Raw genomic sequence first — 26,284 nt, forward strand, 5'->3', positions numbered from 1 at the left:
AACAAAATGAAATAGTATGAGTTTCATACATGAACTCTAGTTTCCTTCTTCTAGCTAAGGAGATGCAGTCAGATTGATTGTCCATTTTAAATAGTTGTGGTTTGAACAAGTACAGTTACGCACATGACTGGTTCCCGCACACAATTCTTCCAGATATGCTGTAGCTTTCCACAATACTTTTATACCTCCACATTTTGCATAAATTCTCCATTTGTGTATGAGAGCACCATAGGTTGTTTCCTTCAGAAATTTAGTTGGTACCCTCACCCCCAGGCAGTTCTAATTATCCCTGCTAGTATGTGTACATGTCTGTCTTTATTAAGGGAGGTGTCATTGCATACAAGAAAACCAAGTATACTATCTGAATTAAAACATATTAGGTTATAAATGAACATGGATTTTTTTTTATAGTTAAAGCTAAAAATTAGAGTAGGTAGTCTCTCGATTACCAGTACTTGCCGAATCAAATTAAATTGCTGAGATTTCCAAGCTGAGAGACACTGATATAAAGCATCTGTTCCAGTTCCTGCAATAACGTGCATCATCTCCGGGTCTCACAACTTTTGTCCAAACCAAAGCTAGGCACTGGCTCTCTTTTAGGTTATTTGAAAAACATTAAAGAACTAGCATAGTGAAATACTTTTAGTTAAATGGCAACAGTGGTATAATGATAAGTCAAGTCCATCTGTTTCGATTACGTTGTGCATTTAGGAACATCTCTTCACGTGATATGCTAGCCCTTATGTCCCTCTTTCTTTGTGTATCTTGTATTCTTTGTTCATCGGACATTCTAGTCCTTACATCTGTTTTTCTTAGTGTTTTTTGTTGCTTTTGTTTATTGGACATTATAACTCTTACATCCGTATTTCTTCGTAGTTTTCTGTTGCCTTGGTTCATTGGAAATTCTAGCCCTTACGTCCGTATTTGTTTGTTACCTTTCTTCATCAAACATTACAGCCATTATGCCCGGGTACAGACACTGGGAGTTTTGTCATTTTATATATACTGTATATATAATATATATATATATGTTATGGCCAAAGCGGGAAATGTCCGGCCAAATCGGGAAATGGCCAATGTCGCTATAAATTGACGGCCAATGTCCGATCTTTTCCACGATTTCGGGATTTGGCCAGCCAGTTTGCGAAATGGCATGGGGCGATCGGCCAAAGTCGGAAGGAAAAAGGCATGAGCAGCGATTTGTTGCGCACTTAGTAGTGCAATTGCGTTGAGTGTAGCCTTGGCGGCTCATGTTCAGAAAGCGGACGCCACTTGGTTGTTTCACAATAATTAAGATCAGGTATATAAGTAGATTTCACATTTCTGTTAACATTTTAGCAATAAAATAGTGACTTAACATCAGGGACCTATTTTATTGACCTTAAGGTTAGTGTTTGGGCGAGGGGAAGGCCGTCTCAAGTGGCATCCGCTTTGCTGGACAAGACCCGCCTTGAGCAGTTTCTCGTGCAGAATGGAAAACTCACTTCTGAATCTGCATCTGAAAATTTTTAAGCATCTTCGCACCTTGAGCGGACAGTCTTACATCAGCACATCGGATTTTGACCAGGGAGTTCTCGCCACTTCGCAAAATGGCTGGCCAAAGTAGCATATATGCCGGTCATTTCTAGTACTTCGGACTTTGGCCACACCTCTCGGCCAAAATGTGAAATGGCCGGTCAATTTGGGAACTGGCTGAACTTCGGGTTTTGGCCGTAACATATTTATATATATATATATATATATTCACGGCATTCGTTGTCTGTGTCACAATCTGATTGTATGGGTGGTTACCTACCAGGTAACGCTTGTGGTTGGCCAGCAATCTGCTAACATCCGCCACGGTGCCCTCAGTTTGTGAGGAGCAGATCATAGAATGGTTGAAATAGTTTACTGTCAAATAAATGCAAAGAGTACACGACACATGTTTCGCCCTCATTCTTGCCTCATCAGGCGTACACACTCCACTGCACTCCCTCTCGGGAATTGAACCTCGGACGTCAGCACCAGAGGCGATGCCCCTAACGTTGCGCCACGGCGTGTGGTTCGTTTATTTGACAGCATGTAGATCGGGGTAATTACATTCACGGCATTCGTAGTCTGTGTCACAATCTGATTGTATGCAGTGGAGTATGTACGCCTGATGAGCCCAGAATGAGGGCGAAACACGTGTCGCGTACTCTTTGCATTTATTTGACAGTAAACTATTTCAAACATATATATATATATATATATATATATATATATATATATATATAAGGTTTCATTAATAAGCTGAACAATCACATAAACTGAAAATTGCATAACACTGGTTTACTTAGACAATCTGGCACTTTTGATACAGCATCAGTTCTCTAGGCCTCACAGTAATCAGTGCTTAGTCCAAACCAGCAGCAACAAATGCAGCCACTGGGTACCTCAAAGTACAACTAGATAAGGTGTCAAAAGTCAAAACTTCAACTCCCATTTCACCATATATAGGCCTAGTATAGTTATTGTGTTATTACTAGTCTGCTGACAAAAAATTGTGAATGTCCTTAATATGACATATTTTTTTATTTTGATATTTCTAAATGAATTATTAACTCGTCTCCATATCTGTCAAAGTAGACTATTCACACATCATGTAGTCCGCATGTTTATCTTCATCTTAACTAAGTTTTAGTGTTGCATGAATCCAGAGTTGACCCTGATAAAATTAGACACGAGAAATGAACTAACCCTGGGCAGGTCCACAAGTGTATTTGCTTTTATTTAAAACACTTAGAGTGAAAGACTGAGTAGATATTATCGCCTAAATCAGAAATGCATTTGTCCTCTAGATAACAGATTCCCTTTATTTCTCAGGGTAAATGGCAGAATCCCTGTTCAGATACTCGAGGTTCAGGCATCTGGTTTTGTGGCAACCTGAAGCTCTGGTCTATCTTGATGGACTCGGTACTCATAACAGCCAAATTAATGGGCCTTTCAACGGAGTCTGATGTATAAATTCCTATAGTTTGTATGAATAGCATTTAGCAGTATTAAAAAATGTAATATTTAAAAATGATAGATACATGATTGTGTGTTTTTACTTTCAAGTTACAGAATCTTTTTATAGTTTTCAATGCTTGTGTTCTCTTTTCCAGATTAATGATGCCATTTTTTGTGCTGGACAAATTGGGCTTATACCATGCACAATGCAACTTGTTCAAGGAGGTGTTCAGAAAGAAGCCATACTGACTTTCAGTCATGTAGAAAAGGTGTTAGATGCTATGAACAGTGGCTTAACACTGAGACATGTATTAATGGCAAATTGCTATGCTATTAGCAAGATAGACATTCCTCTTATCAAGAAAATATGGGAAAAATGTACAACAGAGGTAAGTTTTTCACCAGTTTAAAAGTGGGTTACACTTATTGTTTTTTCCTTGTTTTTATTATCTTGCACACAAGACCTTATAATGAGTTAAAATTTTGTGAATGAACTGAAACAGAAGTTGGAGTAGGGTAAGGTACATTGTGGCATCATGCTGAAGTGGATAACTTGAGTTCAAAGATCTTGCTTGATTGTTTGCTGGATTATCTTCACTTTGACATTTACATTTTCTCTTGTGTCTACATGGATTTTCTTCAGATTTTCTGCTTCTGTATTTCAAAAATGTGGTTCATAGATTATGTGGCATTTCTAAATTTATATAGCTTAAGTGTCTACATGGTTTTTGATGAATTGGCATCTAATTCAGAGTTAGTTCTTGCCTTGTGACTGATGGTTCCAGGATAAGATCATTTTCAGTATCATGCACCATAACACGGAGTACAGGCAAAATCGAAGAAAAAAAAAAAAACCTGTTCAAATGACACAGCGTTTTCAAATAGTGACGTTTTCATGTATGAATGTGTGTGTGTGCACGAGAGAGGCAGAGACAGATTCAGTCTCATTCATGTACTTACTGGAATGTAAAATAAACACTTTTGCAAAGGTATAACGAAACAAGTGTGCTTTTATTGAAGAATAAAACTGAATAACAAAAAATTCAAGTGAAATTAAGATACCAAATGGCACAGCCATTTTAAGATCTCTCCAGAGATGTTCAATCGGATTCAAGTCTGGGCTCTGGCTGGGCCACTCAAGGACATTCACAGAGTTGTCCTGAAGCCACTCCTTTGATATCTTGGCTGTGTGCTTAGGGTTGTTGTCCTGCTGAAAGATGAACAGTCGCTCCAGTCTGAGGTCAAGAGCGCTCTGGAGCAGGTTTTCATCCAGGATGTCTCTGTACATTGCTGCAGTCATCTTTCCCTTTATCCTTGCTAGTCTCCCAGTTCCTGCCGCCGAAAAACATCCCCACAGCATGATGCTGCCACCACCATGCTTCACTGTAGGGATGGTATTGGCCTGGTGATGAGCGGTGCCTGGTTTCCTCCAAACGTGACGCCTGGCATTCACACCAAAGAGTTCAATCTTTGTGTCATCAGACCAGAGAATTTTCTTTCTCATGGTCTGAGTGTCCTTCAGGTGCCTTTTGGGAAACTCCAGGCGGGCTGCCATGTGCCTTTTACTAAGGAGTGGCTTCTGTCTGGCCATTCTACCATACAGGCCTGATTGGTGGATTGCTGCAGAGATTGTTGTCCTTCTGGAAGGTTCTCCTCTCTCCACAGAGAACCTCTGGAGCTCTGACAGAGTGACCATCGGGTTCTTGGTCACCTCCCTGACTAAGGCCCTTCTCCCCCGATCGCTCAGTTTAGATGGCTGGCCAGCTTAAGGAAGAGTCCTGGTGGTTTCGAACTTCTTCCACTTACGGATGATGGAGGCCACTGTGCTCATTGGGACCTTCAAAGCAGCAGAAATTTTTCTGTAACCTTCCCCAGATTTGTGCCTCGAGACAATCCTGTCTCGGAGGTCTACAGACAGTTCCTTTGACTTCATGCTTGGTTTGTGCTCTGACATGAACTGTCAACTGTGGGACCTTTTATAGACAGGCGTGTGCCTTTCCAAATCATGTCCAGTCAACTGAATGTACCACAGGTGGACTCCAATTAAGCTGCAGAAACATCTCAAGGATGATCAGGGGAAACAGGATGCACCTGAGCTCAATTTCGAGCTTCACGGCAAAGGCTGTGAATACTTATGTAAATGGGATTTCTCAGTTTTTTTTATTTTTAATAAATTTGCAAAAACCTCAAGTAAACATTTTTCATGTTGTCATTATGGAGTGTTGTGTGTAGAATTCTGAGGAAAAAAATGAATTTAATCCATTTTGGAATAAGGCTGTAACATAACAAAATGTGGAAAAAGTGATGCGCTGGGAATACTTTCCGGATTCACTGTATGTTTTTATTATATTATGGCAATAATAATAGCAGCTCACTACTCAAAACGTGGAGTGCCCGGCCTCAAACCCAGAACCTTTGGGTAATAAGGCAGCAGTTCTGAACCTCTGCACCATTCAAGAATACATATCAACTTCCAGTCAACTGACATTTGAGCTTGGGTTTTCTTTTTTTTTTTTTTTTTTTTAACTCCTTGAGAGCAACATGTAAATGATTTTTTTTCGTTGCTTATATTCTTGAATTAAAGTGCATGTGTTTATTTGATATTTGGACCAAAGTCTTCACACATTATACACTTCTAGTCCTTATTATTATAGCAAAGTTTCTGTTTTAGCTATGTGTTCAGCAGTTCCTGTCATCCTACACTTACACAGATTGTTGTAGACACGGAACACACATGAAATGTATGTATTCCAAATAAAAATATATTATTTACCCTATACAACTCCAGGCACCTCATTCTCGGATAAAGAGAACCTAAGCTCTGAGAATTTTGTGATGGACTCGGCTCCATCATTTTGGGGGGTGAGAATACCAGGCTGCTTGCTGTTTGTGCTGATCAACACATTTGCAATACAAAAGACGCTAATGGAGTGGTGCAAAAGAATTTAAGGTCGCCCAGGATTACAAGTTTTTTTGTAGGCTTCAAGGATTCTAATGTTAATATTTGATAGAGCCTGTGTCAGTACATCAGACTGTTTATGGGGAAAAAGAAATGCAATACTTATCACCATGCTGCAATTTCAATCTTAAGTGGTGAAATAAGAACAAAAATGAAAATAATATGAGAGTAGAGCAGTACAACAACCAAAAAAATGCAGGAAATCAAAAATAACTGTGAACATTAACAACAGACTACTTGTGTATGAATCTTGAACATCTCAAAGATCCTCCTGAGTTAAGGTCAGGAGACAAAGCAGGTTAAGACAATAGCTGCATAACAGCATTTCTAAGAATGGTTGTGACAGCAGCAGGTCAAGCCAGGATTTTAAATGTTGGCTGTACCTGTCAGGAGAACGTCTCCTATGGCTGCAGGATCCCTTTTGGGGTATACAGAGGAGACATCAGTTTTTAGAAGGAAACACCAGGGCTTGTGTGTTTTTATAGTTGTTTCCTGCCATGATTTTAACCCCCTTTTAATGGATTATTTATTGTTTATTTATTGATTTTTTTTAACCTACACCAGCACTGTGATTTTATGGAATATTTATGTATTAAAGAACATTGAGCGCTGCACTTTTGCACTTTGGGTTTTTGAACCTCTAACTTTTTGTTTTGTTGAAAATAAAAGCACTTGACCACTTTGTACCATCTCTTGCGGTACTATGTATCCTCATTTGCCCGGCTCATCCTGGATACATTATTAATGGTTCCTGTTGGTGCCAGGGAGTATGGAGCCAACTTAGACTGGCAAAAAAAAAAATTACTTCAGCTGCATATACAATACAAATCTTTGGGACAAAAGGACCTTATCACCAATTCTATTGGCAAAGCAAAATAATGAAAGGACAAAAAAGAATGAATAGTTTAATAAAAAAAGAAAAGCAAACAAATAAACATTAAAATAACAAGTAGAAATTGTACACAAAGAATAATATTTTATTAGAACAGGTATTATTCTACCTGGGTCTGGTTAAATAAAAGTGCATGTAACAAGCTTTTGGAAGTTTGCAAAGTTGCAGTGCCTCACTAGTATGGAGGGAATAAGGGTTGTAAGGGAATGCTCAGCCTACCATTGCACAAATGGAGGCACATCACTTGCACCTTAGAAGCTGTCCCATCCACAGTGGATTTAGAGTTCTCCTATTGTTATCTGCAATGTAAAGGCTGCTGTGCGTCTTGGTAACGCTGAGGTCACAGGTCTGTTTGTAGGAGTGCAGTGTCGTTTGGCTGGCGCCACCACAGACCGAGTTCCCGGACTGAAGAACTTACTGCACCAGCTAGATTGCTGGTCAGAGGTCTAGAGCAAATAGAAAACGTTTTGTGAAAGTACACTTACTAAAACAAGAGTTTTCTCATTCCAGAAAATTTTGAATTTCCTTTCCCTATTTGTATGCATTGCTTAAAAAGGTTAAACTATCAGACATTCTTGTTTGCTTTATATACAGCCTTCCCCTTTCTCTGTCATATGTTACTTTCTTAAGATTTTATGAAATAATAGTGCATCAGTTTTTAATGTACCTTGTAAGGTCATCATCTACATCTGAAGAACCTCCTGAGGTTTATTTTAATGGTCTCCTTATTTCTTACATTAAAGACTAATAGTGTTACAGTATCTTCATTTAAGTATGAAAAAAAAATTAGGAAAGGAGATAACATAGACTTTTTCTAAAAAATGTAGTGTAATGATAGTGGGTACATCAATGAAATATTCAAAACGTTTAGGATATCTTTGAACACTGTCCTTTTAGAGGTGGAAAAACGAAGTACTGACACAAGCCACAATCATGCTATGATCTTGTAGTCTATATGACAAAAGCTCAGCCTGTTCTATAAAACATTTTTATGTGCTGTTGTATTTAAACATGTGATTGCTGTCCACCCACCCCCACAAAAAAATCTTTCCTTATCATTTTTTAATATCCAGTTTCTTTGTAATGTTACAAAAACAAAGTTTCGCTAACGTTTTTGAGAAATGTTTTGAGCTAGTGTTATGGCTCCTCAAATTCTTTTTCAATCCAGTAAATTTAATTAAATGTCTAAAAATACAACTATCGGCAGTTTGCATCATTCATAAATTGTGCGCATGCAATATCTTTCCAATTAGTCCTCCCTGGATTTTTTGATAATGCATATACTAATAAGACTTCAAAGAACTCCCTTTTTACGAGGCAGTTTCAAACTATTATAAAAATTCTAAAAATCTAAAAATTACTGACTTTTCAGAAGCCTTTGCCAAAGGCAATTTTGATATTTGACCACTCTTTTAAGGTTTTTGTCCAATGAAATATATTTATGCTCATACATTATAGCTAGCTTCCTGAACATTATTAGAGCTTTAAAATTGGAGGCAGATTCAGTTTGGAAATCATGTGTAACCATGCTGGCTGTTGCTGGGCTGAAGTTATTACTACCCTGAGTCGAAGGTTTTGATTTCACTTTTAAATACACAGCCTTGCTTGAATGTAAATTCATTGTTGGATTTGAAACTATATGGTATTTGTATAGAATAAAACATGTACCAAAATGATGGCTTTAGGCCGGCAGTGAGAAGCTGAATGTTTCTCTTTCCGATGGATCAGATTAGATTTGTGTATTGCTCTTATTTTTTTTTTTTTGCTGCATCCAAATGACTTGTGAGAGCAGGGCTGTTAGCAGGGGGCTCTTCAGTGTAATCATTTGAAATGACATGGTCACACATAGCTTTTTTTTTTATCTGGAGCCCAGTGTATTGAGTTTCCCAGGGGCTGGGATTAAACAAAGGTTTTGTATTCATTTGAAGTAATTGTAATAAGAATATTTAACACAGGTCAAATACAGATAACAAAACTCTTGAGGCTTGGGAAATTATTTTAGTCTTAGATACAGCTTTCTTTAATGTTGATGACTCCATAGATTACAGAACAGAGCATTTTATGATTTTTATTAGCTCATTTTAGAGTTGTGTTTTGTCAATTAAACATCTGGAAAAAAATACATTATTAACTATGCTGGACTGAAAAAAATCCTCAAAGTTGTTAGACTATTTCAAACAAAAAATGCATTTTTAATTATTTTTAATCTTAACAGGCTATAATCAAATTCATAAGAAATTGTATACCTTTCTCTCCTAATACGTGTTTATGAAATGTTTTGTTCATTTAAAAATTACATCCTAAAATCTGTATAGTTTTAAAAATTTTGCTTTTTTAAAATTGTCATTAAATGTTGACTCACTTCTTCTTTTTTTGAGTGAGTTTAACCTTTTCCATTTTAAAGTTCACTATTTAAATATGTGGATGAGACATAAGCAAACAGCTCTTAATTCATACTGATTTCCTTTCTCTTGTTCTACAGTAATCCCTCCTCCATCGCGGGGGTTGCGTTCCAGAACCCCCCCCCCGCGAAAGGTGAAAATCTGCGAAGTAGAAACCATATCTTCATATGGTTCTTTTTATATATTTTAAGCCCTTATAAACTCTCCCAGACTATTATAAACATTTCCCGCACAATTATACAGCATAAACCCTTTGTATTCTCTTAGATATTAGGTAAGATTCGTTGAAATTATGTATGTAAACACAGTTTATATACAGTAAAACCTAAATATTATTTTAAAGATATCGAGCGTCTCCGATATCACATATGTTACAGCCATTACGACAGACAGGCCACCAGCAATAAATACGTACAATGCAAGAAAAATTGTATACAGTAAAATGTGTGTACAGTGACACTAAACTATGTACATGTAATAAGTACTGTACGTAGATAATTAATTATGGTTACTCACCAACAATGACACGACGACTTGTCCGATAACGAGGAGTTTAATTTTACTGCACAACAAAGGATAGCGTTACAGCTCTTCTAAAGGATCCTCTTCAGGCGACTGTGTAGCACCGCCGTTGTTCTCCTTCCGGCAGTCTTCAATCCAAATCCCTAAAGCAGATTCCATCCAGACTACTGCCTTATTACGTCCACTTGCAACTCGTTTTGCGCCCTGGTTAAAAGACACTGCGGCCGTAGATCTTATATGCTTTTCCTCCTTTTTAAATAAAAAGAATCGTGGACTCATTGATGCCGTAATGGTGTTCTGCAGCGGTGTAGCTATTCCCTTCCTTCAACATATCCAAAACTTTTACCTTTTCTGCAATCATTTGCATCTTCTGTTGGCGCTTGGACACGGCCCCTGAAGCAGTAGCAGGAGCACATTAATGCTGAATGAGTGAGATGAGACTTCCTGGTTAATGCAGCACTCCGTCGCTGAGCCAATCAGCACACAGGAACTTAACTGTGTGCTCTGATTAGGTAGCTTCTCAGTCATCCACCAATAACGTCCCTTGTATGAAATCAACTGGGCAAACCAACTGAGGAAGCATGTACCAGAAGTAAAAAGACCCATTGTCCGCAGAAACCCGCGAAGCAGCGAAAAATCTGCGTTATATATTTAGATATGCTTACATATAAAATCCGCGATAGAGTGAAGCCGCGAAAGTCGAAGCACGATATAGCGAGGGATTACTGTATTTCCACCTTATTTATCCTAGTCATTAATATACACTTTATAAATGTCATTTCCATAAAATATTGTTAAAATTTTGCCACAGAATTATATTCAGAAGGGGTATATCCATTTTTTCATCCAAAAGCTACTAGTGCAGATTTTAGCAAGCCACATTAACCACATCTGTGCAATCCTCAGAAAAGCTAGTTTGTCTTGAGAGTAGGGATCTGTGCCGGCAATTGGAAGGTTGTCGGTTCGAATCCCGTAAATGCCCCGTAAATTGTCGTGTGGTGGGTATGGCAACATACTGTAATCGGCACATGCTCGCAGCCTCCTTCTCTTCTTCCTTATGCATATTGTTTGCCACTTTACTTAATTGATTCCTTTTAAATACGTATTCAGTGCTTATTTTTAGATTATTAAATTGTAACAGCTCTATATTGAGAGGATACACTGGATTCAAATGGAAACGTGTACTGTGTGCAAATCTCAGGCAGCGCGTATCAAGTTGGCCATTTGAAAAAAAAAAAATTGTTTCATGCCAATGTTTTGTAGTATTTCATCTGTTATTATGTTTGTGGTCTTAATTACTTTTGTATTGTGTTTGCTTATTTTTTCCCTGTCTTTAACTCAATGCTCCCCCAAAAGGACAATGGTAATGTTAGGATGTTGACTGTATTTGTCATTTTGTTAACTTAAGTTGATTGTCAGTGTGTGTTTTTTTTGTTTTTTTTTCGAGTTAGAGTATTGCTTGTATTTGTCATTTTTTTTCATACATTGCAGCTTTTTCTGAATTTTCACAAATTTTTTTTATGCAACTATGATGATCTGCAGAAGTATTATGTTGTATTTAAGTAAAACCTTTTATTAATTCACTGCATCATTCAAGGGAAAATGTTTGTTCTGTCTTTCTTTCCAGTGTCTAAAAGTAAAAACCACAGTCAGTCTTTGACCGAGTGTCTGCTGGAAAAGGGAGCTGTGGCTTTTATAAAATATGTGAATGTTTCATGAGCTATCAAACTAGAAACAAGCAAATTCCATCCATCCATTTTTTACCTGCTTAATCTATTCCAGGGTTAGGAGGACAGTACCTTATTAATCCACAGCGGCAAAGGGAGAATCAGCTTTAGAGAAGACATAAACCAGTCCTTAGGATAGTTTAAATCCATCAATACACCTGCACTTTTTTAAGATTTGAAAGTAAATCTAGAGTATCCGGAGAAACTGGCAATATATGCAGACTGTACACAGACAGGATCTAAAACAAATGTGTTAATTTGTAGATTAGTGGCTCTGCTGAAGAGCTTTGTCTAATCAAGCAAAATGTGTCACAGTGACACTTTTGGCAAATGTCAACATCACATTAAAAAATGTTAACTATTTGCTTCAGCATTATTAAAACAATATTTTCAATAATAAAATCAACTCTGAATTTTGATAATTATTGTAATGTATTCCCCAAACCTTTGTTGTCTTTAGATGTAGATAGGTAGTAGATAGATACTTTGTTAATCCCAAGGGGAAATTCACATACTCCAGCAGCAGCATACTGATAAAAAACAATATTTATATTAAAGAGTGATAACAATGCAGGTATACAGACAGACAATAACTTTGTATAATGTTAACGTTTACTCCCCCGGGTGGAATTGAAGAGTCGCATAGTTTGGGGGAGGAACGATCTCCTCAGTCTGTCAGTGGAGCAGGACGGTGACAGCAGTCTGTCGCTGAAGCTGCTCCTCCGTCTGGAGATGATCCTGTTCAGTGGATGCAGTGGATTCTCCATGATTGACAGGAGCCTGCTCAGCACCTGTCGCTCTGCCACGGATGTCGAACTGTCCAACTCTGTGCCTATAATAGAGCCTGCCTTCCTCACCAGTTTGTTCAGGCGTGAGGCGTCCTTCTTCTTGATGCTGCCTCCCCAGCACACCACCACGTAGAAGAGGGCGCTCGCCACAACCGTCTGATAGAACATCTGCATCATCTTATTGCAGATGTTGAAAGACGCCAGCCTTCTAAGGAAGTATAGTCGGCTCTGTCCTTTCTTACACAAAGCATCAGTATTGGCAGTCCAGTCTAATTTATCATCCAGCTGCACTCCCAGGTATTTATAGATCTGTACCCTCTGCACACAGTCACCTCTGATGATCATGGGGTCCATGAGGGGCCTGGGCCTCCTAAAATCCACCACCAGCTCCTTGGTTTTGCTGGTGTTCAGGTGTAGGTGGTTTGAGTCACACCATTTAACAAAGTCCTTGATTAGGTTCCTGTACTCCTCCTCCTGCCCACTCCTGATGCAGCCCACGATAGCAGTGTCATCAGCGAACTTTTGCACGTGGCAGGACTCCGAGTTGTATTGGAAGTCCGAAGTATATAGGCTGAACAGGACCGGAGAAAGTACAGTCCCCTGCGGCGCTCCTGTGCTGCTGACCACAATGTCAGACCTGCAGTTCCTGAGACGCACATACTGAGGTCTGTCTGTAAGATAGTCCACCATCCATGCCACCAGGTATGAATCTACTCCTGGATCTTTAAGCTCAAATGTTTAATTTTTGTTTTATTTGTTTAACTCTGAGTTTGATGACAGATAGATGGCCCACCACTTTATATTAGTGTTTGAAAGCTGAGGCAGTAGGCTTCCAGTGAGTGTCTAAGAAACAAGTTTGCAAGAATATCCTTGAAGGTTTATATCAGCTTATGGGCTAAAGTGAATTTCTAGTGAGGGTGGAGTTTTTAAGGTAACTGTGCTTGGTAGAAGTTGCATGTTATTACAACAAACCAGTATGAAATAGACTCCATTTGTGGCAGACCTAAAACTGCTACTGCAACCATTTTTAATAATTCATATTATAAAAGTAATTTTCTTGTTGAGTCGGAGACCAATCACAATAAATACAAATCATATAACTGTATTGATTGCATGTTTATTTGTGCAAGCCTAGCCTCTGGCCACAGTTTTCTGCTTGCTGCAAAAGAAGAGAGGGTGACAGTAAGGGTTACAGTCCATCCATCTCTGGATTGACTACAAAATGAGTTACCATTTACCAGTGTTTGGGTTAAGTGATGCATCAATTCCTGCCACTGAAAGTTCAACTAGAGTGTGGTTAAATAAGGACACATTCCAAAGAGGAAAGGAAGAGGAATATACTGATTTGCAACAAGAGGCTAGAACTGAATTGGCAATAGTCATGCCCAGAGAGAACTACCCCAACTTGGGTGGAAAGAGAGAGATGTTGATAGACCAGCTGAAAGAAAATTGGAAATGGGAGACCCAACACCCAAATAGGTGAAAACTCTCCAAATATATGTAAAAATGTACCTGGAACATTAACCTGACAGAACTTGAAATTGGGGTCTGAACCTAGACTCATGGAAAAGCACTTATGAGGGGGCAATGATAGAGGTAATGAATGAACTTGAGTTGCATATTTCAAAGCCTGGGATTTTTCTGAACAGCACAATTATTCTTGAAAATTGATCTCAAGGAAAGAGTAGTTATGGAGGGAGGCCACATTGCCACACATATTACATAGATAAGTGCCTTTCATAGGAGTATAAACTCTGTGATGCAAAAAAAAAATTCAGTAATCTCATTTGTATTTAGATGGTGATATTTTGGAGAAGTTACACAGTTATAATACAGAAGGTTGAATAATGGGCACATGATATATAGATATATACAGTAATCCCTCGCTATATCGCGCTTCGCCTTTCGCAGCTTCACTCCATCGCGGATTTTATATGTAAGCATATTTAAATATATATCGCGGATTTTTTCCTGTTTCGCGGATTTCTGCGGACAATGGGTCTTTTAATTTCTGGTACATGCTTCCTCAGTAAATTTGCCCAGTTGATTTCATACAAGGGACGCTATTAGCAGATGGCTGAGAAGCTACCCAGCTTACTTTTCTCTCTCTCTTGCGCTGACTTTCTGTGATCCTGACGTAGGGGGATTGAGCAGGGGGGCTGTTCGCACACCTAGACGATACGGACGCTCGTCTAAAAATGCTGAAAGATTATCTTCACGTTGCTATCTTTTGTGCAGCTGCTTCGTGAAACGACATGCTGCACGGTGCTTCGCATACTTAAAAGCTCGAAGGGCACGTATTGATTTTCTTTTGAAAAACAAACTCTGTCTCTCTCTCTCTCTTACTCTGCTCCTGACGGAGAGGGTGTGAGCTGCCGCCTTCAACAGCTTTGTGCCGCGGTGCTTCGCATACTTAAAAGCCAAACAGCCCTATGAACTCCTTTGAAGAGGAAGATATGTTTGCATTCTTTTAATTGTGAGACAGAACTGTCATCTCTGTCTTGTCATGGAGCACAGTTTAAACTTTTGAAAAAGAGACAAATGTTTGTTTGCAGTGTTTGAATAACGTTCCTGTCTCTCTACAACCTCCTGTGTTTCTGCACAAATCTGTGACCCAAGCATGACAATATAAAAATAACCATATAAACATATGCTTTCTACTTCGCGGATTTTCTTATTTCGCGGGTGGCTCTGGAACGCAACCCCCGCGATGGAGGAGGGATTACTGTATATATATATATTATATAAAATATACAACCTGAGCATAACAAAAGAAATTTACATAAAGGAAAACAGCAGAAAATCGTCAGGAAAGAAGTGTAAATGACAAAAATGAAAGAGAGAGAGAGTGCTCAGTAGGATCATTTCTATTCATGAAAATGTACTCAAAATTGTAGGCACGTCATTTTAGTAAGAAAACCAAGAAACTGCGAGATTTAGGCCAAGTTCATCAGTTTCATCTGCCACGGAACATTATGTCCCGCAGTGTGATATAAATGTAGTTTAAGTGACATTTGTTTGAAAAGACAAATGTGACGCCCAAAGCCAATTTATTTGCAGTTGTCCATGGGTTAAACACTATAAATGATTGTTTCTTCTTCTGTTAATTTCTTCTGTGTATGAAATTTCATATTTATTTAATAATACTGACCAGTACACGTTAGCCTTCTATGCAGGAAAACTTGTATACTTCAATTTGCTTAGGCTTAAGCAAAGGCTGCAGTCCTGACTGAGTCAAAGTATTTCTATTCTTATTTTAGTTAACTTGCTTTTTATATGTATCGGATAAACAGCTGGTGTAAGCCTAAGAAACACCTCACCATTTAATGACACCTGTTTTCAGGGGGTAGTGCTAAAACCAGATTACTATATCAGAATTTAAGTTACAGATATGTTTACTTCCCCATATACAAAGTGTGACTTTGTTTCCAAGACAGTGAACAAGAAAGTCTTACCTTCTGAATCCTTCATTTCTTGTATACAGTATTATGTGCAGAGTATCAGAGATTTTTGTTTAGGATAATGAACAATAATAATAAATAATAACAGCCCAATTGTGAATTTTGCCATGTCACCGCTTACGTTTTGACACATGCAGATTTTAGTTCTACCCTTATTTTTTTGTGCATCTCTCCATTTTCATCTTGTGAATTATTTTTATAATTTTTATAAAATTTCTGCATCCCCATTTTGGGTTGTAGTTTTTCATTTTCATGAACCAATATTTTGTGTATTGTAATCAAGTAATTCTCTTCCTTAATGTCAGTTAGCATTTATTACTTGCATGTGAAAATATGTAAAAGTGTTAAGCTTCAACATTTTGGTGTTTAAACTATCAATTGTACTGTATGTACAGGATGTCATGTACAGTACATATAAGCAGACCTGACTGACAGCACCATACTGTAATTCTTTCTTTTTACTTTAGTTCAAGTTCAAGATTATTGTCATGTGTAGAGTGATAAAATTCTTACTTGCATGTCTTAGCTGACGATAATGCAATATAAGTTATATATGGTGTGACAGATGGCCGGGACACCCCTTCACCACATCTGCCAAGGGGACAAGGATTGGAAGCCCAGTATCTCCCCCCATGGACGCTAGAGGGCAGCATCCCTGGGTTGCAGCGGTGCCTCGGACTCCCCCAGGGCTTCATGGGGGTTGGAGTTCTGTGCAGCTCTGTGGGGTTCCGCAGGCACTGCCAGGGGGTGCTGCAACAGGAGCGGCTGGCCGCTTTTGGGCACTGGTTTCACCTTACCCGGAAGTGCAGCCGGATGTCGCTAATCAACCACCTGGAGCACTTCCGGTGGCCTTATAAAAGGGAGCCAGCGGCCACCACTCAGCGGCCAGAGTCGGGAGGAGGAGGACTAAGCTTGTGGAGGAGTGGTGGTCGTAGAGAGAGGATGGTGGTGTTGTGACTTATTGTTGCTTGGGACTGTGTTGTGGCTGGAGTTCGGATTACGGGGAAGACGTGCCCTCCATCTGAAGAAAAATAAAAGTCTTTGTATTTTATACGTGCCTCAGTGTCAAGTATGTGCCAGGTCGGGCGCAATGTAGCGCCTTTATATTACAATGGTTTATATACAATTGCATATATTGTTTATGTGGGTATATACTGTATACTTTTATCCATGTATGTATTTATAAATTAAGTAACTGTCTGAAAGAAATATGCATTTTAAAATATGCATTTCTAGAATATATTTAATATAAAGTGTTGCCTCTAGCATTCTTGTAGTGACTTAATTCGGGAAATGTTTTCTTTCTGCTTAGCTAAACATTACTGGGACAACATATATCTGATATGCAAAGCAAGGTGGGAGCTAAAGTGTGCTTATGTTTGAATTATGTTTGCAGTAGGAAACACTCATGCATATCCTCATGTCACAGTAGTAAATTAATGTTTTCTTGTAAACCATCTATTAACCACAAATATTCCATTTAATGTCGGCTTACTACCAGTGAGTCTGTCATCAAAGAAAATCTCTCTTTCTAGTTTTGGGTGATAACTTTTATTAGAGAATTTTTTAGTTATATATTTAATTAGTTTAATTTAACTTGTAATCATTTTGAGATACTTATGTATTATGTAATTATGTATTTAAAAAAATCCTGATATATAACAGTTAACTTAAAAGATCATTAAGTATTTTTTTGTACATATAAGTACAAAATATTAAATATCTATTTTTTACGTTTCAATGTATCTGCCAGTGAATTATATCAGTTTGTATGCTGTACTTTATTAGTCAATATATTTCTATGAATACACGATTCATAAAATTGGATTTTCCTAGACTCTGTTAAGACTAGAGACAATGAGTGATTGTAGAAATGAATGCCAAACTAATTATAATTTTTACCATGTGCTGTGAAATAAAACTATGCAGAGAACCAGTGAGTGGTACAAATCAACTTATTGATGTGGAAACAATTTCATATCTAAACACAAGTTATTAGAAATTGCAAGAGATTGGACTTATTTTCTTCATTTCAGACAGATAAGGAAATTGTTCTACAGCATTTTCATAATTTATGTGATCACTTTGATATGAAAACTCAGAAGGTTAATTGGGTTCAAGCTACATTCATGACTATGGTCGTGAAGCTTTGGTACTCCAGTTAGTCTGTAGGTCCTGTAGTGAACATATCATCTGTAGTATTCATTTATTTGTGTTTAGAGCCCCGAGAGTAAATTGCTTCTTTCAGTAGTACCACTTATATGTTCATTTTTAATGTAAATTGTTTTTCTTTTTGTTTTTAAATGCATGAATGATAAGTCAAATTGTCCAAGATACCTTTTAATGTAGGGAAGCTAGAGAATATGCAGTAGGCTGCTGTTCTTCACATAACAGGCCATGCTTTTTAAGGGGTTGCCTTTTGCAGAATGGCAATATTTCTGACATCCACAAGGTGGAGTAAAGTGTGAAAAATATGCTTTAACACTCACAAGCTCCAGAATGGCAAAGACAGGCAGTCATGCTTCATAGCCGTGCTTGAATGATTAATAAAAAAAAAAAATTATATTACAATGAAATGAATAACAACAAAGGTGTCTATCACATTTCACAAGATTCAGACAAAGCCACAAAATTGTGTACATGCTTTTACAGTATGCTTGAAGTGTGTCATTGTTGTTAATAAAGCCACATGCTGCATTAAGTAGTTGCTGTATACACATATACAGTACTGTTGCAGTTTTGGTAAATTACTGAACATGAATTTCTTTGGAATGCAGCAAAAAACCAGAGAACAAAATAAAAGGAGAGAACTTGCAAACAGCAGATCAAAAGTGACTGGATTGGAAATTGAGCCAAGACTACTGCAATTTTGAGGCAGCCTAAGTATGTTTGTTGCAACCAATTTTTATTTTATATAGACCCTTATTATGCAGACTGTCCCATCAGTGGACATCCACTAGTTGCAGATACATATTAAAGAACAAAATAGCAAAAATAGTTATGTAGTATACATAAAAAAGACATATGCAGCTTCCACTTTGAGTCACTGTCTACTAGCATTACTGTTACATTATGGCTGATTAACATTTAAAAATGCAAGATGTCTCATTGTTGAGAGAAAAAAAAAACTTTGACAGAACATTTCACAGAGGCGACTTTAGATCACAAAAAATATGTGTGTTCTTTTAATGTGCTTTTGTGGTTACCATTTATCTAATGCTTTATTTGCAGTTGTAAGAAAAAGTTAGTGACTGATTTTCAGTCTTCTAGAGGGTGATCTGATCTTCATCAAAGTCATAATAATAACAGGGTTTAAACTTAAAGATCCTTGATGTATATGTACAATATAATGAATAATATCCATCCATTATCCAACCAGCTGAATCCGAACACAGGGTCATGGGGGTCGGCTGGAGCCAATCCCAGCCAACACAGAGCACAAGGCAGGAACCAATCCCAGGAAGGGTGCCAACCCACCGCAGGACACACACAAACACACCAAGCACACACTAGGGCCAATTTAGAATCGCCAATCCACCTAACCTGCATGTCTTTGGACTGTGGGAGGAAACCGGAGCGCCCGGACGAAACCCACGCAGACACGGGGAGAACATGCAAACTCCACGCAGGGAGGACCTGGGAAGTGAACCCAGGTCCCCAGGTCTCCCAACTGCGAGGCAGCAGCGCTACCCACTGTGCCACCGTGCCGCCCAATAATGAATAATATGATTATTATTATTATATAATATTATTATGATATATTGTATAATGTATGTGGACCATTAGGAAAGAGGGTCAATACTAGTCAGTGAGATAACATTGTAGCGCATGTATGACATGACTTGTCCTGGATACCACTGGAATTTTCTTTTTGTGGAATGATGAGGGAAGACCTGGACTATTTGGTAAAAAAATTCCACTTTGTGTTTAAATAGAACCAAACAGTATATACACCAACACAAAACATGATCTAAACATAATTATGGTGGAAAGAGCCTTTCTGGGACAGGTAATAGTATAAATTTAAAAATGTTTGATATCTCTTGCGCTATGTGTACCTTCAGCACCTTTCCTTTGTATTTCCTCCGTGTGTCTGAACCTGTTTTGACCAGCATTCCCTGTCTCTGGAGTGTTCCCATAAAAAGCTGCTTTTTGGACTCTGTCATTTCAATACACCTTGATTGCCTAAAGTCCGCTTTTGTACTTCCCATCGTTGAAGATGACTCTCAGCGTGCATCCTACACCTTGTGTGTCTCACAATGGCACTTCCTCTTTCAGTCATGTCACTAAAGTTAAAGCAGACCAATCAAATCAAAGCCAAACTGCACAATCTTACTTCTCTGAGGAGCCGGATACATAGACATTAGCATTTTATTATATAGTAGATTACAGTCAAATGTGCAGAGTATGCATTTTTAATATGCATTAGACCTACATGGATATTTCATGAAATAAATGCCATATTGACATAAAGTGTCTTGGCATATATGTTTCTCCAGAAGAAATTGTATTGTGATGGTGTGTTCTGTTTAAGGCCAGTTATTATGTACTGTATATAGTATACAACAGGACCTTAAGCGAGCATTATATCTTCAGGCCAATCAACACTGCTGTCTGACTAGTTGTTTAAATACGTCATGCATCCTTATACAATCTAAATCTACTTGTAATGCTGCCCCAGTTGTTTTCTATTGAGACCATACACACTTTTTATATGACAGTGGAATTATTTTTTTTATATGAAGCATTCAGGTTAGAGTTGGATTGGAGTTGGTCAATAAATACAATAGATCATCGATAAAACCATCTCTATCAAATGCTGGTCTTTTACATATAAAAAGCCCTTTGTGTGATTTCACTTTATACATGGGCATGCTCACTTTGGTTCTAATGCCAGCTAATGATGGAAAAGGTTTTATCCTAAATGGCTTTTGTTAACTTCCCTGTAAGTCTTTTGCGGATGGACTTATTTTTTTTAGGATGTGTATGATATTTCGGTGCATTCATGTCATTTAAATTCATGATGTAAAGGTTACAATATTGCAAAAACATTTTAATAACAACAATATTTCCTATTTATGATAATTGACATCTTTTGCATATTTGTACTTTACTAAATCTGAAAATAAAATAAAATGAATTAAAATGTAATCAAATGACTTTATTATACCCTACAATTTGAAGTTTAACTGAAATGGCAAATTTTTTTTTAGATTTCTTTATATTTCTGTAAAAATCATTTTTAAAAAACTTTTTAACTTTCTCCACATATAGTATACTAGAAAGGGTAGGCATATTTATTTAGTTCATATATTTAGTGTCTTCACAGTTTTAGGTACCCCTGAACAATCTAATCATTTCAGTTGTGATGGCTGTTTTGCTAGAATTGCTGCCAGTAAGCCAAAACTGAAGTAGGTGAATAAAAAGTAGAGACTTGCTTGGTCCTTGAAACAGAGGTAGTGAACATCAGATCAGACCAGGTGTGATGGTCTGGTGAGGCTTTGTTGGTGACACTGGTGATTCAAGATCACATTTCTCTTGCCAGATTAACTTTGATATTAATTAGCAATAGTAAAAGTTGGAACTTCTTTGTACTCTTCGTACATGACAATAATGACCCTGTGAACCTAAAAACATATAATGATTTTAAAGTGTTGCTAAGGACAGCCAGGTTCCCTTCTTTTGCTGTAGAAATTCAGTTTTTTTAGCCTGCTGTTTGTTGAGCATATCGGAGATTTCCCCAGGTTAGTCTTCTCTAAACAAATAGTGTAACATATCTCAGTCAGAAATGCTGCAACCAGATGCAGTCTCAGTAGTGTACAGTTTTGTTTTATAATATAGTCTAGCTTCAACCTTTTAAATGCTTCCTTTAAATTGTTTTCATACATTCTTTGGAGAGTGAGCTTTATTTAACATTCTGTATTTTCTCACTATTTAGCCAAATCTTTTTACATTTCTTTTTATGCCATTCAGTGTATTGATTCTGGTATTTAGACTTTGTTTTTGTTTCTGTACATGCTCTATTTTGTGCCTGTTTGTTAGTATTACTTGGTCAGTTTAAATTATAGTTTTGCCGTAATGAGACTTTGGGAATTCATTGTGCAGTGATGATTGAAGAAATAACCTTTTTGCAACATTTCAATAAGTGTTTTTTTGTGTAACACTGTCATTTTAGGTATAAAAACTGATGATGCCAGCATAACATTTTGTTTATTCTAACATGTCATATACTGGAATTATTGAGTGCAAAAGAAAAAAATCAAAAAGAATCATGTACTGTACATACCCTTGCAAGCAAACAACAAGAACTGATTAAAACAGTTTGACTCATCTTAAGACAGCAAAAATATAATCGGTCATTGCCTGACTTTATGGTCACAGTCTTTCCTGTTGATTTTTGAAGCCAGGTCCCAAAGATTATCTAAATATGTAGCAAAAATGTTGTATTGTGTATTTGTATTTGAGAATATGCGTTAAATCATTTGTATGACTGCATTGTGAATTTCCCATTGGGATTAATAAAGTATCTATCTATCTATCTATCTATCTATCTATCTATCTATCTATCTATCTATCTATCTATCTATCTATCTATCTATCTATCTATCTATCTATCTATCTATCTATCTATCTATCTATCTATCTATCTATCTATCTATCTATCTATCTATCTATCTATCTATCTATCTATCTATCTATCTATCTATCTATCTATCTATCTATCTATCTATTGCAAGTGATGAAACTTTCACATTAGTTTTCCTTCCTACATTAACTCATTCAAGCTTAAAAAGCAATAAAGCAGTGAGCATGGTGAATAAACAGAAAGGTGCAGATCATGTTACACAATTTTAGCAGTAATTCTTGCATCTTTCCAGTAAATTAAACAATTACACAGATAAAAATATATATATATATGTCTCATCTGGCTGACACCCTTCTTGATGGTGGCAGATTTAAAGAGCAATGAAACTGAAGTTTAGGCCATTTATATAAAAATAAAAATGTCTGATATCAGATCCATTTTTCATGTTGTATCCTAACACAAGACTACATCATTTTTATAGATTTTTATGTGAAATGTAAAGCTTTAGTTAAAGCGGTGTATTTTAAAATCCTTAACAATACTGACGAGAGGAGTGACGCTATACCAATGGCTTTTTTGGTGACCTCTTAAAATAGTCCCATTGAGAAAGAAATGTGGGAGAAGTGCATGTTATCTGTTCCCTGCTGCTGTTGTATTCTATGCTCTTGCCATGTTTTTCATGCCTTTAAAGCAGACGTTGTAATCAGACCATAAAACACAAATACAGTATGCAACTAGAGCCTGCTAGTAAGTTTTAGCAGGAGGTCAAAGTCTGTCAGTAAAGATCCTTTTAGATTACAAATAGCATACAGTTTTTGGAAAGATTGTCAGTAACATATAGGTATATTGTTCATTACGACATAATTACATCTTTACTTTAAGGAATATACAATGAATGTTTTGGTTTTGCATCAGTCTAATTTTTTCTATTAGTTTTTTTAATAGTAGGAGAGCACTTCTTATTTCCACTTGCTTTTTGCTATTTCTCTGTTTTATTGGGTCCCCTGACCTGTTTTTAGTGTCTCTGTTTTAATTCTCTCTTAATGTTTGTTTTTAATATTTTGCTTTTAGTCTTGCTTGTTTTAACTGTACAGCGCTTCGGTCAGTTGTAATGCTGTGTTTTTAAGCGCTTAACAAATAAAAATGGTATATGTAATATCCTACCAAATACAGAATTTCTGAATTTTATAGCTTATAAGCAGCACTTTAAACCTATTCTCTAATATTGATTGAAGTATATTGAAGTATCTCTCTCTCCATATCTATAAAATGATAGACCGATCTATGAACTATGCTGAGAGTGTTTACAGTATTAATATTGAATGGTCAAGTTTTCTTTAAGTTTAAAATTGCCAAGTTTCCTTTGTTTTAGGAAAATGTGTCCATGTTATTGTACTAAATATAGTATGCATACACATACACATGTGCCATAGCTGTTAAGGCTCTGGACTTCAAACCCTAAGATTGTGGGTTCAAATCCTGTTACTGACACTATGTGACCATGCGCAGGTCATTTCATCTTCCTGTATTTCAGTTAGATAAACAAAAGAAATGTAATCAATTTTATCTAATTTGTTGTAAGTTGCCTTTTATAGAGCCAGATAAATAGACTAAAAAGTAAAAAAATAAAATAAATTACTAGTCACTCATCAATATAACCATACATTGTTTTGTCAAAAAAGATAGCATGTCATAAGACTGGAATCCCAATGTGATCTTAACCTTGTTTGTGGAGGCCTAATATTTGAAGGATAAGAGGAAGGTGTTCTCAACTATTGTTTTCTTTGACTAAAATACTTTGTTGAGGTTTCACTACTTTCAGGGTACAGCAAGTAAAACTTTTCAACAGGTAAATAATAATATAAACAGGACAGCATATGACTTGATAGATAGTGTCGCAGGTGGCTGGGTGCGGCCCGCAATCAGCCGCCTACTTAAGGAGCCGCCGCCCTGCAATCAAGGCTGGAGTCGGGTAGGAGGTGGACAAGGCCGGTGCAGAGGGGGCGAGGAGAGGCCCTGTGTGTTGTGTGGACAGGAAGAGAAGGCTGAAGGAGCCAGGATTGTGAAGAGACTTTTGGGGATTTGGTGTGGTGCACTTAAGGACTTTGTATATAGTAGGGAATTGTAAAATAAACATGTGGTGATGGCTGTGAATGTGTCTGCCTGTCTGTGTCCGGGACGCACCCTTTCACAATAGATAGATAGATAGATAGAAAAAGAATTTGGAAAATTTGGCTTTTTACAGAAACTCTTTAAATAAATAAATAGAAACATAGATACAAATAAATAAATATACATACACACTGGAACACACACTGGAGTTACTATAAAGCAATAAAACAAATTTAAATCAAAGTTCTGACTTGGCTGTCACAGTCACAGTGAGGCATTATGCAAGCATATTGCTGCTGGTATAAAGGCGCCCAGTAGCATTTCTTGACACACTTCAGCTGAATGATTCATTGACTAAAAGTTCTCGTTGTTAGTGTTTCATGGAGAGGATGTGCAGCATTGCTCATAATGGTACTCAGCTTTGTTTTAATCCTCTCCTTTGCTACTGCCTCCAGGGGGTCCAGAGGGTGTCCTATATTCATAGTGAGTTAATGTCCTATGAACACCTGTGTCTCAAATACAACCTTTCATTGACACATTTACTACAACTGCAACTTTGAGACTTTACTAAAAACTTTGCTATGGAAACTATGCAAAATAGTAGCAATGAAAATATAGGTAGCTTTTCTGAAAGAGTGCACCCAGGACAACAGCTACCTGTGTAAGTATATATTAGAGTAAGGGTTATATTAGAGTATTAGAAAAATTTGATGAGAATAGTCCTTTCACTCCATCAAAGCTGACCCCTATGGAACGAACTTGTGTGTGATTGACCACACAAGAAAACGGAATTTTATTTTTTAATAGTGCAAAATAATTATTCTTCTGTATGCTGCTACGATTGTAAAAAAAAAAAAAAAAAAGACTACATGTGTGGCTTACACGATCATTCCCTATAAATATATCCCTAACAGACCTTGAGAAGCTATGCTTTGTGCATTCAGAGTAGGATGCATGTTTCATGAATGTAACCATAAGAATCGGTATAGATGGAAGTGTCAGTTTCAGCAGATGTGTGTGTGTTCATGCATGAGGTTCAAAAGTGTGTGTGAAGCATATGATTTTGTGAGCAGGTTATCAATGTTTGATGGAAGTGGGGGAAAAAAATCTGAAACAGTAAAAAAATATCTTGATCCTAAAAAAAAATTATGGAATATATAAAGCTTCCGAAAATCCATAAAATGGTTTTTGGAAGATTTTGATTAAACAAAGTTAACTAACTCTGAAATGTTTTATTCTGAATGTAATATAACAAGAGAACACTATTTTATCATCATCTCTGATCCAGTCTTTGAAGAACTGAAAAAGTCAATATTTTATATTCAGTGAATGTATATACTTGCAACACATATAATGGAATGAGGTGGGATGGGGGGAGTTAAATCTCTAGTTTAAAATGTAAAATTTCATTAATAATTATTGCATCAGCTATTGTAATTCAAAAGAATTTAGTGCTAAATAATATTTTAGGTTGGAATGTGAAATTATTAAATTACTGAAGGACATTTTTTATACTGTGTGGCTGTGTGTATTACATATTTCACCTTTCAATGATAAGAATTAAACTGTTATTTAGGAAGATGAGTTCCCAGTATCATACAGCGGCAAAACTACATCGAGCACTTCAAGAGGTAAAACCTGTCTTTAAGTTGGCTCATACAATGCTTTCAATGCAATAGGTGTTACCTAATTTCTGAGTAATTTTAGCCTGATAGTTCTCAACAAAACAAAAACAGCATTTTCCACTGAAAAGATAAGCAAACAGAAAACATCTATTTAGACACATCACACATTAGTCCTAAATACAAAGTTTCAGATGATTGTTAGATTTTAGTTTAATTAATCATTTTAGTAAGTTATTAATT

At 37.0% G+C, this 26,284-nt stretch overlaps 1 protein-coding gene across 1 annotated transcript in view; it reads left to right on the forward strand.

The window, feature by feature from the left end:
* The window catches only part of dph6 (diphthamine biosynthesis 6), a 357,108-nt gene that overhangs the window by 295,594 nt on the left and 35,230 nt on the right, over positions 1 to 26,284 (forward strand). The window contains exon 13 of the mRNA XM_051919800.1: positions 3,126 to 3,359. Within this exon, the coding sequence (XP_051775760.1) occupies positions 3,126 to 3,359 (234 nt within the window). The remainder of the gene's footprint in view (positions 1 to 3,125; positions 3,360 to 26,284) is intronic.

This window comes from Erpetoichthys calabaricus, chromosome 16 (assembly GCF_900747795.2).
Source record: "Erpetoichthys calabaricus chromosome 16, fErpCal1.3, whole genome shotgun sequence".
NCBI lineage: Eukaryota > Metazoa > Chordata > Cladistia > Polypteriformes > Polypteridae > Erpetoichthys > Erpetoichthys calabaricus.